Source organism: Oryzias latipes, chromosome 9 (genome assembly GCF_053564925.1).
Source record: "Oryzias latipes strain Hd-rR chromosome 9, Olatipes_Hd-rR_3.1".
Classification (NCBI taxonomy): domain Eukaryota; kingdom Metazoa; phylum Chordata; class Actinopteri; order Beloniformes; family Adrianichthyidae; genus Oryzias; species Oryzias latipes.
This window is the reverse complement of record NC_136245.1, coordinates 34,342,795-34,356,114: the sequence shown is the minus strand read 5'-3', so window position 1 is coordinate 34,356,114 and position 13,320 is coordinate 34,342,795. Positions and strand designations below refer to the sequence as shown.

At 45.4% G+C, this 13,320-nt stretch overlaps 1 protein-coding gene across 4 annotated transcripts in view; it reads right to left on the bottom strand.

Moving 5' to 3' along the window:
* The window catches only part of dapk1 (death-associated protein kinase 1), a 53,978-nt gene extending 41,550 nt beyond the window's left edge, over positions 1–12,428 (bottom strand). The window contains exons 1-3 of one of the 4 annotated variants that reach the window (XM_078953373.1): positions 12,218–12,428; positions 11,679–12,001; positions 2,691–2,813 (exon numbers count right to left, since the gene is read on the bottom strand). Coding sequence is in view for 2 of the 4 variants with exons in the window: in XM_023958135.2 (XP_023813903.1) it covers positions 11,679–11,740 (62 nt within the window). In the remaining 2 variants the exon portion in view is untranslated. The remainder of the gene's footprint in view (positions 1–2,690; positions 2,814–11,678; positions 12,002–12,217) is intronic. The other 3 variants (XM_078953374.1, XM_023958135.2, XM_023958134.2) reach the window with 3 other exon arrangements.
* Between the last annotated feature and the right edge of the window lie 892 nt (positions 12,429–13,320).

The following is a 13,320-nucleotide window of genomic DNA, read 5'->3' as shown; positions in this document are numbered from 1 at the left end:
AGATGCCCTTGGTGAAACAACCCTACGTTTGGCTTGGCTACAAGGACCCACACTGGATTAATTATTCAGTGCGCCCCTTGGGAATCAAACCGGATTTCCCATGTGCCAGTCCTGCACTTCACCAGCTAAGCTATCAAGTCAATAAAGCACAGTAGAATGCCAATCAAAACCAACACTCATTCACATAATGTTCTTGTGTTTTTGTGTCCAACAACATACTTCTGTGTGGAAAAACAGATGACAGTAAGTAAATGCACCATAACAAAATGAGACAAACCCTTTTAAACATGTCTTCAAACCCATTTTTACAGCCAAGCATTCGACCCTGCATGACATCCGGATCTTTTTTTCCTCATTTTGTGTAATTGCTTTCATTTCTAAAGGTTTTCATGTTTTTAATCTATATATTAATCTATATATCTTTTGAACTGTTTTTTCTTTTACTCTACGGCACCTTTGTTAAATGATGTCAACTGTTTTGCTTCAGTCGGCACAGAAGGTTTATGTCACTGAACGCATTGATTGACAAAGTCAGCAGCCAATCAGGACACAGAATGAACAAAAAGACAAAGAAATAGAAATTTGATTCCAGGAACGTTTCAAAATTTTAAAAAATCTTAAAATTTTGAAATTTGTCCTTTTTGTGGTGACAGCAGGGGGTGAAATGAACCGGTACAGGTTTCACGGTGTTTAAGGGCACGTCTTCTTCACTGACCGTTGGACAGAGCCATGGAGGAACTCAGGACTTTGGACTTTACTTTGTCCCGCCCAACTGTCATATTTGAAGAGATGGTCATCAAGCCCCTCCCACTTTAGGACTGACTTTTGCAAAGCAGAATCTACTGGGTGACATCACATGTCCTCCGCCCAGTTGTGTAGTTCTATGGTTAGCATCAATGACAACATTCTAAAACTTCCATTTGTCCAACCATTAAGTCCCACACTGGATGTTCCTCACAGAGCAGAGACTGAAGGGACAATAAGAAGCAAAAGCAACAAGGTAAAAGCTAGACCCACCTCAGAACTCATTTTTCCTTCAAAGGTTTATCACTTTACATAGACACAACCATCCTTTCCCAGACATGACACCATAATGAACATTTTGGCCGTCTCTGTTAGCACAGGGACGTGTTTGGTCTTTGTTTGGCGTGTGACGGGTCTCTGGAAGCGGCCGGTCACTTCGGTTCCACTCCTCTGAGCGCAGCGCCGTGGTTTCTATCACATTCTCCACATCGCTCTTTTGCTGCGCTGTAGTTGAGGCAGCTGCAAGCGGTTCCTCCACATTGTTTGTGCTGAAGGAAGCGACTGGTTTAGATGACAGAGCCGATAAAAACAGAACAGAAACTACTTACTGCTGACGAACCAAAAACATCCTCACTGAGCCTCAAAACCGGCTTCATGCTTTTTGCCTCAACTGCAGTTTACAACCAATCGACAAACGCCATTATTGCACATCAACGTGAGCGCAGCCAAAATAAAGGAGGGCTGTGGCCCTCATTACAGATCAATGGAATATTAAGCTGTGCATTTATTATTTATAATGTTTCTCAAACTCTGCACCAGTCAGTTCTTGGAGATGTTAAACTGAAGGCAGAAAAGAACAGAATCAACCTTTTGTTTCTCTGTACACAGCAATGTTCCAAATGGTCTTTACGTCACATGACGTCACACTCGACCACCAAAGCCAAAGTCGATAGCAAGACATCCGGCTAAGACGGTGTAGCCGACATCCTCATGAACTGCAGCTAAATTCATCCATGTATGTTTGCTGTTCTTGGTTGTGTTGGGATTTCTTCTCACCGAAACAGTCCCACCCACTCAGGACTTACAGTCCCCCTCTGATCATTGTTGTAAAAGTGTTCCCAGCGGTCTTTGAATTACGATTTGGATGTTTTTAGCAAAATTCTAAAAACCTGTGTCATTTACCAGGACATAGTTTCTGTAGAGCAGCAGGAGTTAGCCTCCACTTATTTCCCATCATCCCTGTGTTTACACTCTTTCCTGCTAGCCTACACACCTCCAAGCTAACATTCCCACAAATATGGCAGCAATATTGGAGCTATCCAGCCGTACTGTTTTGAGTCAGACGCCGGGACCAAACCTAGTTCAGGCCAGGACCAGAACCTGCCAGAGTACATGATATGTTCGTAGCCTAATGTTCTCCAAAAAGCCACATCACCTTGTTGATGTTATAATAAAATGTGGAACCACTTATTTTGTGTTTAGCCTTAAAACTGTGAGGTTCTGTTTTTCCATACAACCTGTTTTCTTTTGATCCTGGAACCTGAAAGTCTGTTTAGGAGCCCAGACCTGTGGGTTTCTGGAGGCCTGAGTGTTTGAAGCAGAAGAACCAGATGATCTCTCAGAATCCCCGCTGAGCCCAGCTTTTCATTAGCGTGGAGCGGAGTGTGGGAGGCCGGTTTGGAGTACTCTCTGCCCACTCAGCGGTAGCGTGGGCCACAAGCTGCACTGGCAGAAAAGCATTACGCAACCGCCACTGCCATTGTGTACAGTCAAACAGTTTCCATGGCAACGAGAGCCGCAGACAGAAACGGAGGCACCGGAGCTCGTCGGAGGAAGTGAGAGTGTGGTAAACGCTCCTGAGTGGGCGTACGCCGCACGGTGAGGGTTTATGTACATACGTCGATTTAATTAGGATGTCCTGCATTAATGACACGACACCTACGTACCTGCCAGACACGGAACGGCCTACTGATGGACGGCCGCAGACCAGAGATGGAGCTGGAACTGCGTTTCATCATATGAAGACACGCCCACTTCTTTATGACATGTCCCCTAATGAACTATTGGCTCTGAAAAACAAATCAAATCCATAAACGTGCATTCAGAGGTTTTCTAGTCCAAATGAAAGCAAACTGCTTTTATTTAATAAAACGAGGTGTTGTGCTGTAGATGTGTAGGGTTCACACCATAATGCACTTCAGCGCTGTAGACTTTTTTACATCAGATCAGAAGTGAGTCAGCGTTACACAAGCAATCAGCTGTGACTCAGGAGGAAAGCTTCATAAAGAGAAGCAATAAGCAGCACTGATGAGCAGATTAACGACAGGAACTGACGGGGGGGGGCAGCAAAGGTGAGCCTCGCGGGTTAGCGGCTGTAAAACCTGCTGCAGGAATGTCACCCCCCCACCAACACCTGTGCATCCAGGTGTGACAAACTGTGAGTGTTTTGTGCAGAAGGGCACGGCTTCGTTTACGACCTCTGCAGATAAAGTGAAGCAGCCAACAGACCCAGCGGTGATGGCCGGCGAGGGTTTTCCATGTGACCCGTCCGGACTGCGCTATCATTTCTATGATTTAAATTCATATTTTCCTTTGTTTTCGTGTCTGCTGTCAATCACTCTCCAACATTCAACTCTTGGTAAATTGTCCGTCGTCAGTTTAAATAAAGTTTTAATTCAGACGCAGCTACACAAACGACAAACAAAAGCTCACAGATGAAGACGAAAAAGGACGACTTCCTGTCGTCTCCTGCGCGTTTGACGTGAACCGGTGCCACGCGGCGCGTGGTGCTGATGGATGCAGGTGGCTGGATTTTCAGCGAAGGGGAAGCCCCCCATGGGGGGGTTAGAGAGGCAGGGGGGTAACTAATCAATGAGGGGTGGGGGAGTGAAGCTGTGGATCGGGATGGGGGGATGAGATGATTGATGCTGAGCAGATGGAAATATGCTGACTGGGGGAAATTATTGATGTGAAAGTGGAAAGATAAAGAGCCGAGCAGGTCGACACCCACACTCCTTATCTGGGGGAGGGGGGCTGGAAAACAGAGGACTTTGCGCTAACCATAAAGATTTGCATTTTGCCGTTTTATTTGAAGGAATCCGAGGTAAACTGCCTCAGACTTCAGGAAGACAAATAACATGAGGGGGGGTCACATTGGTGGGGCTGGGGGGTTATCCATGATTTAAAGGAAATTCCTGTCCGTTTCTATATTGTGATACAGGAAAATGCCAAAAGAAGGGGGGGTAGATAATACAGACAAAAGGCCCCGGGACAGAGCCCCGGGGCAAACTAAAGGTAACAGCCCCACTCTGATGAAAACGGTGTTTTCTGTGTTTTTAACATGTGGACAAAGATAAAGAAAATTAAACTTAAAATTGCATTTCTGAATATCTTTCAATCGTCGTGAATCAGGAGCAGACAAAACAATGCAGTGCTGGGCGGGGCCAAAAGCTTCCGGCTCCGCCCCTTTCTAATGCATCCAAACAGATCCAAGAACGTCTTTGTTTTCCTGGTCTGAGCTGGAACTGGACGCCTGGATGGCTCTGATACTGCTGCCATCTTTGTTGGGTTGGGGGTGTGAGGGGCTGTTAGCTAGTGGGAGGGTTCAACCGGAGAGCTAAAGGGGGGTGTGGTGGTGGAGGGCAGGAGGCCTGTACTGGAATGCTTTAATGTAAATATTGGGAGCTATAGGAGGATGAGATGCGTAGTTAATGTTACTTTATCGTTTGAAAATTAAAGGAAGGTTTAGGGAAAATTGATTTAGCTATGAGCTAAAGCAGATTTGTTTTCAGTGCCAAGTGGAAGAACAATTCAATAATCAGTAGAAATGAATATGACTGCGAACATATTTAAATATTATTATCGCTAGTTTAAACATTTTCTCTGCATTTGTAAATGTAATCTTCTTCTTTCTCTTTCAGCTTTTCCCATCAGGGGGGCCACAGCGAAACAACCTCTCCTTCGAGGATGAGTCACATGGGTAACTTGGCAATGTTTTACGCCGGATGCCCTTCCTGACGCAACCCTCTCAATTTATCTGGGCTTGGGACCGGCATAGAATTTGCATTTGTAAATGTAATAATACTACAAAAAGATGTACATTTTTGAATAGCTTTTCATGTTTACATTTTATTTGACAGCCTTGAAAACAATCCTTGTTTGTTTTCAGGCCGGTCGTCTGGTTATTGACCGGTGTTGGGTTTCGGCGGTACACACGAGCTCCGCCATGACGTGTAAAGATAAGATGGATGTGTGAAGTTAGTCATGTGGTTCCTGGTGTCACAACAGCTTCTACTCTGCATCGGTTTCATCAGAACTGAATCAACATGATGGATCTGCCATGAAGAGCTGGCACCTCTGATGGCGTGTTCCACGCCCAAACAGACGATGCGGACAGATGATCCATGACGCCGCGCAGACACTGAATGGTCAATCGGACATGAAACTTCCGCCCTCCAAGAAAAACGTTTGGAAGAAGAAAAAAAACAACCAAATCCACAAAAGTGACCTTCAAGTAGAAACCACAGATCACAGCTGAGTCTTAAGCAGACGTTTATTAGCTCCCGAGTCCTAACTTTATTGTTCCGTTTCTCTGGACGATGACGTGCTCGGTGTGTTAAAAAAGCAGGGGGAACAAAAGGCGAAGGAATACGCCCGACGTGTCGCCGGCGGTGAATACAAATGGAGGGGAGTGCATGGGGTGGGACGGGGGTCGCTGAAGCTCCTCCATCCATCGTCTCCGCTCCCTTTTCTGCTTGTATTTCCACCCGCCGCCGCATGACCAGGGAAACTGACATTCAGCAAGTTTCCAGTGGGTAATTGTCATGACTCAGGAAAAGTGGGCACGAGTGCAGCCCTGGTTGATGCGTGCTGATGCGAACCGCTGGCATGAGACGACTTCTCTAATGTCGCAGAAGGCTGCAGACGGCATTGAAGTGATCAAACTGCAGTTTTCCAGCCTCCACACTCAAAGACAAGGAAACCAAAGATGGTTGACTGCAGGGACAGCTTCCCCGGCAAAGGTCCACCTGGAGGCAAGAAGCTGACGGAGACCCGATAGGAGGCGCCACTGAGTTCCCCTGATATCTGCATATTATGTTTGCATGTTTAGTTTCATAAAGTGTAAATAGTCTGTTTCTACAGCAGACAGGAGATCAACAGCTTTAGAAAACACATGCAAATAGAGAAAAAACACCTGACTACTTGACCCGCAAAATGAGCTCCAGAAAGCACTGAAGCAGGGGGTCCACATATCCAGGCCTTGAGGGACGGTGTCCTACATGTTTTCCAACTGATTGACCATTCAAGCTCCTTATTGGCTAAACACACCAGCAAATAAGGCAGGCTTTCTGGAAAACCAGGCCCCTGTTTTTAAGCGTTTGTCTCCGTATCCTCCATCCTTCAAATCTGACGGAGTACGGAGATGCTTCACACCGTCTTCACTCCACCACAATGGTGACTCTACTCCAGGAAAGTCCAGCAGAGTCCTGTGGAAGCCCGACATTCTCAGCACTAAGGTTGTTTTCTTTATCCGTTTGCTGAGAACCTTCACAGCCAAATTTAGTCTGATCTGTTTCTAAAGCAGTTCTGACCCCTAAAGTCCTCCAACTCTCTAATCACAGCAATAGCTTTGATTGATTCAAACTAAATGGATTCCAATGGGAGCTCTTCTCCCTCCAAACCCTCTTTGCTCCATAGTCTGTTTAGTTTGAAACGTATGCTACGAACACGCTAAACCGAAATTCTTAAACACGCTTTTAGCATGCAGAGTTCACACTGCACTGTTGCGACATGACACTAGCGCATGTACCGACATGCGTGTAAATCTGGTGAATGTAGCTCCAGAGTTTTTCTTTCACAGCTCTATTCTGATACATGAAAGACTTGGTGTCGTAGAATTCCAGCTCCACAAAAACAGAAATGAATTATTCTCCTTCATGGTCAATTATCATGATAAAACGTTTGGTACTTGTATGATTAAAAAGGATGCTACTCATACATCAGAACCAAATCCAGGTCTCTGATTGGTCAGAGTTTCACTGGCTTAGGTATCGGCACGTTCAATCGCGGCCCACGTAGAACCTGAAAACCCCCTTAAAAAATGCATAGCGACACGTGAACGCAAGAGTTTTGAACACGGAAGCCCGAAACGCCCATGTACACGTGTTTAGATAAACTTTTGATTGAAAATGCACGTTTACGAGCGTGAACGTAGCAGTACGTGCTGTACCAGTGTTCACCTGTATAAGGTGCATGAACACTTTCACTGAGGTCTCTACCACCTTGATGTTTTGTGCGGGACACCCAGGTGACCCGCACAGGTTTGACCATTTTTGGCCTGTAAGGACAGCTGGGACTGTGGCTCTCTGGTCTGTTTGATCGCCTGTGCATTCACACTTTAGTGAACTGTACCAGAGTTCACTTGCAGGCAGACCGGATCCTTATTTACCAGGTAGACTAGAAAAGATCAGATCGGGTTTAAACCTTTAACCCCGGAGCTTCAGCTGCAGTGTTGACGTTCTTTGAACTACTAAGACTCGCGTTCAGTCGAGTCCTTCCCCTCCAGTCAGACCGATTTATGACTTTGTGTCAAATTTAAACAAAATATTTCAATAAATTATCCAATAAACCTTCTTTTAAAATAAATAATAGAAATGTTTATGTAATAAAATAAACATTAAAGCCTTAAAGACAAAAGACTAAATATAAAGTTAATCCTAGAAACTCGTAAAGGGAAGTGAGAACTTCAGGGCGTGCACACGAACGTGCACTTTGACTCCAGAGTACAGAAGGTTACAGGAGTACACAAACAAAACTACAAAACTTTAAAAAGAATCTTTTTAAATAAAAGTCAGACGTTTTGAACTGCATGTATGGTTATTACGGTGAAAGTCTTTCTATGGTTTGTGACACCAGATCTTCACGTCTTTTGTGTTTTTGTGTTTAGTTGTGAGTCTGAAGTCGTTGTGTTAAGTCTGGCTTGACTGAACCAGAATGGAGGCAGATTACCCAGCAGTGTTTGCAGTGGAAACACTTTAGATCCGGAGGATGCTCTCTTACTGACACCCCAGGCCTGTGTGTGTGCGCGCTCCCGTGCATGACGGAGAACGCATGCGCGGCGGCGGCGTGCTGTTGTTTTAGCAGCGCGCCGTCCTGCGTGGGTTTCCTGCTGTTGAAAAACTCACATCGATTCTGTGATGACACGACACAGAGCTGCACGACAACCCCACACCTTTCAGAGAGCCATGGACCCCCACAGCGGTGGGAGGGCACAGGTTTGAACCCCGTCAGACTGCTCTGTGATAGCGGCTGGCTCCAGTCCAGAGGGCTTCTCTAATGACCCTCATTTGGCTTGGCGTTAAACTTTATGACAGACATGACAGTTACGACTGATCCTGCTCCAAAGAACATTCATCCGGCCGACAAGCCGTTACTTTACCGAGTTTATCAGACGTTTTCCACCGTTAGAGCCAACGTTTAGTACAGAACAGCCCCAGAGAGCAGGCGTCCCAAACCGTACCACACAGATGTTACGTAACCATCCTATCTTATCCGGTAACGGCAGACGGAGAATCCCAGCATTCCTTTGGGCCATAAACCGCTCAGGTGTGAGCGGTAATCAGGCTGATTACAAGATGTTCAGCCTCTGCAGGAGAGCTGAGGGTTTCCAGCAGGAGGACGGACGCCGGCAGCAGAAGCACATGACCGACCGCGGCCTCTGCTTCAACGGCAGCGCACGCCAGCTAGTTTGCAGAAATTCAAATGAGCTCCTTTAGCTGCAAATAGCAGCCCAGACATCCGTCTGAGCTGCTCGTTGGTGGAGTAAGACTGCAGCATCGCCCCAAAAACCCCACGGACCGCTGAGGAGGTCAGCCGAACCTCACGACCACGACGACTCTGAAAGCGTCGGCGCCTGAAACTAACGTGGCAGCTGCTGCAGAAGGCTTCAGAAAGAAGCTTCAGGCGAGACGGCCTTCATCTGCAGGTCTGATCGTCTGAATATAATCTGTGATGCAAACGACTCATTCTTCACAGATAGTTTGAGGAACTTCAGCTCCGCTGGTTTTTGCTTCATTCTGCCAAAAAAGGTTAATGTTAAATGATTGTTTTCATTGTTGAATAATCCATCCATCCTTCTATGACCAAGGACTTCTTGTATCTGTTTTTCTCCAACCAGACGCAGCAGAAAGGGTCTTAAATCAAACTGAATTCAAACAAACAGTTTCAGAGCAGTTTCTCCTCCTGGAACGGTGTTTCCATGGAGACAACATCTGGATCTCAGTCAAAACTCCACATCTTTTCTTGGTTTCTTTTGCTTTTAATCCATAGTTGCTGAAACACGGTCTTCCTCTCCAGACTGATCCTCTTAATCTGCTCTTCCTCACCTGCCGACTGTTTTCATTTCAGTGTCGCACCTTCCTCCATCCAGCGACTGACCGCCTGTAGCGTCAATAGTCCAGGTGAATCTGCTGCCCATTAACCTGAAACTGAATCTGCAGTTTGACTTTTCCACGAGATTCCAACATTTTGGTTTCTTCTAAAAGGTTTTTTGGCAGCGGGGGGGTGGGGGGTCTGCATATTTAGGTTTGTTTTTAATCACTGTCTCCTTGAATAAAGACTCTTCTTCTTTTTCGTCTGATTGTCTTCTTGGGGGATCAAACCAATCAAATGTCAGGAAAAACCTCTGACTTTACACTGGACTTTGTTAGGATCTAAAATAAAAGCTAAAAAGGAGAAGATTTTATCAAAGATTCAGAAAATAAAGGACTTTCACACATTAGAGTCAAGCTGTATCATTTTAAATCAATGAATCGTTGACTGTTTTTGACCACGGACTGCTCGAAATGTGTCAAATGTTCTTAACATCGGATGTGGAGGCCAGCAGGCTCCACCTACTTTTATGGAGGCATTTGATTGGTCAGTTTATAACTTGAACTTTGAGCAATAGAAAGAATGAAACCAGAGAACAAAGCAGAAGAAAAATGAACTTATGTTGTTAGTTTTTGTATAAAACAATGTATTTCGATGCATCGATAATGAAACTGTGTCACATTTTCGTGTCCAGATTGTCGACGGTGACGAGGAATCGCTCCAAGATCTGCTGATGTTTCTGTCTGGTTGTTAATCGACGGAAGACTTTCGCGGTTCCTTCCACTCTGGACTGGAACCATCCGAACCAGGAGGTCACCAGGACCAGGATCAGAGAAGGCTGAAGTCCAGGAGGCCTCGATGGAGGAGACGCGCGGCGGCTGTGCGGCACAGCAGCTGCTCCCACTGGTCCGGGGGTGGAGCGGGCTGTGTGGAGCGACAGCCCTCAAAGGGGGGCTTCTCCCGACACCCAGACTTCCTACAACTAATGAGGGAGAGGGCAAATGTAGGTCAGGGGCGGGGCACTGTCTGCCTGCCGGACCCTCCATGGTGGTCCCGCTCTGCTGAGACTCCAGAAGCTGCAGATGTTTGTTTCTTCAGGAGAACTTCTCCTGCTGTGGTATCCCGCAAGGAATTGTGGGATACCATTCCCTTTGCCTGTCTGGACGGATTTGGATTTAAGTGTGGGTTTTTGACAAAATGTGTTTAGTTGTTTAGCTGTTTTACTGTGTTTTGCTGAGTTATTTGAACTGAGTTATGTTTAATTATTCTGCACCATGAGTGAGAGGGAGGGATAGGATGATGAAGTAATTTAGCACCATTAGTGATGCTGAATGTGGCAAGAACTGCAGTTACAGTCAGACTCGTGGGATCTGGATGCATTAAATATATAAATATTGTAAATGCACTGCATTTACAATGAGAATATCTGCAAGCTCAAACTTAGACATTCAATAGTTCAAGAATTACAATAAATTAAAATGGAAAAACATTTAATTGAATTGGAGGAATATGACATTTAGTTAGATAAATATGTACATTTGAGTTGTAAAAACAATTATTGAGTTGGATAGATGTACGAAATTAGGTTGAATAAATTTAACTTAAGTTGGATATTATATATATATATATATATATATATATATATATATATATATATATATATATGTGTCACAATGAAAATAGAAATGAAATAGAAACTCGTATATAGAAACTTTGTCCGTTCTTTTTCTCCAAGCAGAAACTCTTTCTTTTGCTGATGATGCAGCCGTGTTACTTTTTTGATGGACTTATAATCTTCATAGCCGTCATTAAAATCTCAGACTCCGTCTCACTGAAGTATAGCTATGGAGAGAAATTAGACTCAGTCGGATTTGTGCGTGCGTAATTCTTGATTTGTGCGTAAATTAGGATTTGTGTTTGCATATATAGCGCTCTCTTTTTTTCTCCACACGTTTCCATGGTGACTCCAGAAATCGGCGATCCATTGAGAATGTCTTTATGTATTTGCTGTGCACGTGCATTAACCCAGGGTTACCAAGTGGAGCGTAATTACGTTAACTCATATCCGGTCTTTTGGAACCGACATACCCAGAGTAAGCAAGTTCAGGAGGATTTCAGCCAGAGTTCAGGCTTAAAGTCAGGGGAGTTTAAACGGGCCTTCTGGAATACCCCCCTGCCCTGACAGCAGTTCAGAGGAGAACTTCCTCCACCAAACATCTTCTGACAAACAGCAGCCAAAGTAATCCCACCTTCTGTCCACTTTTCTGGACAGTCACCAAACCAAAAACCACAGGCTCACCTGCACAGGTAAGTCAGGTTCTCAAACTAAGAGCTCACCTCTCTGCCTCCAACCTCCTACCTTCCTCTCAAGGAGAAACCTTCCAAACAAATCATGGTAGCTCAGGTGTTGTCCACACACGCGCACGCGCACACACACACTTCTGATGGAGCCGCAGAAACATCAGATGCATTCTTCAACCATAAAAACATCAACCCCCCCTCCATAAAAAGTCTGTAAACCCCCCCCCCTCCCCCGGGAAGCAGAAGTTGTCTCGGGAACTCACCTCCCGAGCTCCTCTCCGATTTCATAGAATTCCTCCACATTCTCCGGGTTGAAGACGGTCATGTTGTCCGGGCGCGTGCTCCTCCGGACCCCGCGCGGCGCCTCCTGCTCCTCCCTACCAGCAGCAGCCTCGGCTCTGGGGAGGGTCCCGGTGCGTCCTCATGCTCCTGCCCCACGGGGGGGTGGGAATCAAGGAGGAGAGGTTCAGCAACAAAGAATCCCGGGCGGCCGCTCCCCCCGCCGTAACCGGGCTCCACGACGCCCCCCGCCCCCGATCTCACGCTGAAGCTTGGCGTTTCCCTGGGAGACACGGCGCCCCCCCTCCTGCAGGGAAAGTCATCGTTAGCTCGACTTCATGACCCGCACGGCGCGGCACGACCCGCCTTCCACCTGACAACGGAGCGCGCGTGAGCTGCGAGGAAGCGCGAGCGGCCGCTGTCAGCTTTTCCGCCAACACTCACGTTCTCTCGTTTGCTTTGAGGACCGACTCCTTACGGACAGAAAACTGACTAAAAGGGGAAAAACGTTAAAGCGTCTTACGGTAAGCCGCTGGGTGTCTCGGTGCTGAGCGGAGTCCCGGTTTGGAGCGCAGTGAGGGACGCTGGGGCTCCGGTTCGCCTCTCCGAGGACAAAATGCTGGCTTGAACGGGAGAAATCAACGTTAACAATGTAAGGCAGTCTGGCAACGGTGGTGCCTTCAAGGGCTGTTGTAATTTTAGAAATAGATGGTCAACCGAAGTTAAAAACATTTCCAGTTATCTTAAGAAAAAAATAAAACATATAAAACATTCATTCCGTGTATGTATTTTTCACAGAAAACTTCAATGCTCAATAATTTTACAAAAAACCGAGTTCCCTAAAAGAGATTGAAACAAACGATTTTCTGTATTTGCTCTTGAACGCAACGGGGGTGTACTGGTTGCAGGAGCTGCTGTGTCCACAAGAGGGCGTCAAAACTTTTAACGGTAATTTCGTTACGGTCATTTTTATTGAAAATGTGTTTTTTTTTACTGATTGTTTTATTTTAAGCAATATAATTTTCATAGATTTATCTAATCTGTTTAAGGCATCAATTCGTGTATATATTAGAACATAAACACAAGGAAATTACGCTCTCTTCTTGACATAATTGCTTCTAATCATAGACACATTTGCATGTATACATACAGCACACACACATCATCAAATATAACGATTGTTAAGTAGTTTGATTAATCATATAAAGTTATTTGCTTGAAAGATGAATTGCAAAATCAAATTTACATAATCCCACCCCTATTGTTAAAACCAAAAACAGATGAAAGGGTATGTCAGTAATAAACCATCTCTGCAAAATTCAATATTCTCATTTCTACACATTTTTAAAATATATATAATTCCTATCAGTTTGCCTGTCGGGCCCATTGAAAGCTGATGGAGGATCTTCATGCTGAAGCTTCTGACATTTTGAGGTGAACCTGCACGTTTGTGGATGAATTTGTTTGTCAGTGCAGTGAACGATCCATCAGAGGTTCATATCTCCTCGCTCGCTCATGCATGTGGAGAGATGGTGTCCCTTTGGTCCATCCATCAACCTCTTTAGAATCCCTACCAGTGTTTCAATCTATTTTAAATACTTACCTTTATAGGGGCGCTTTTAATGA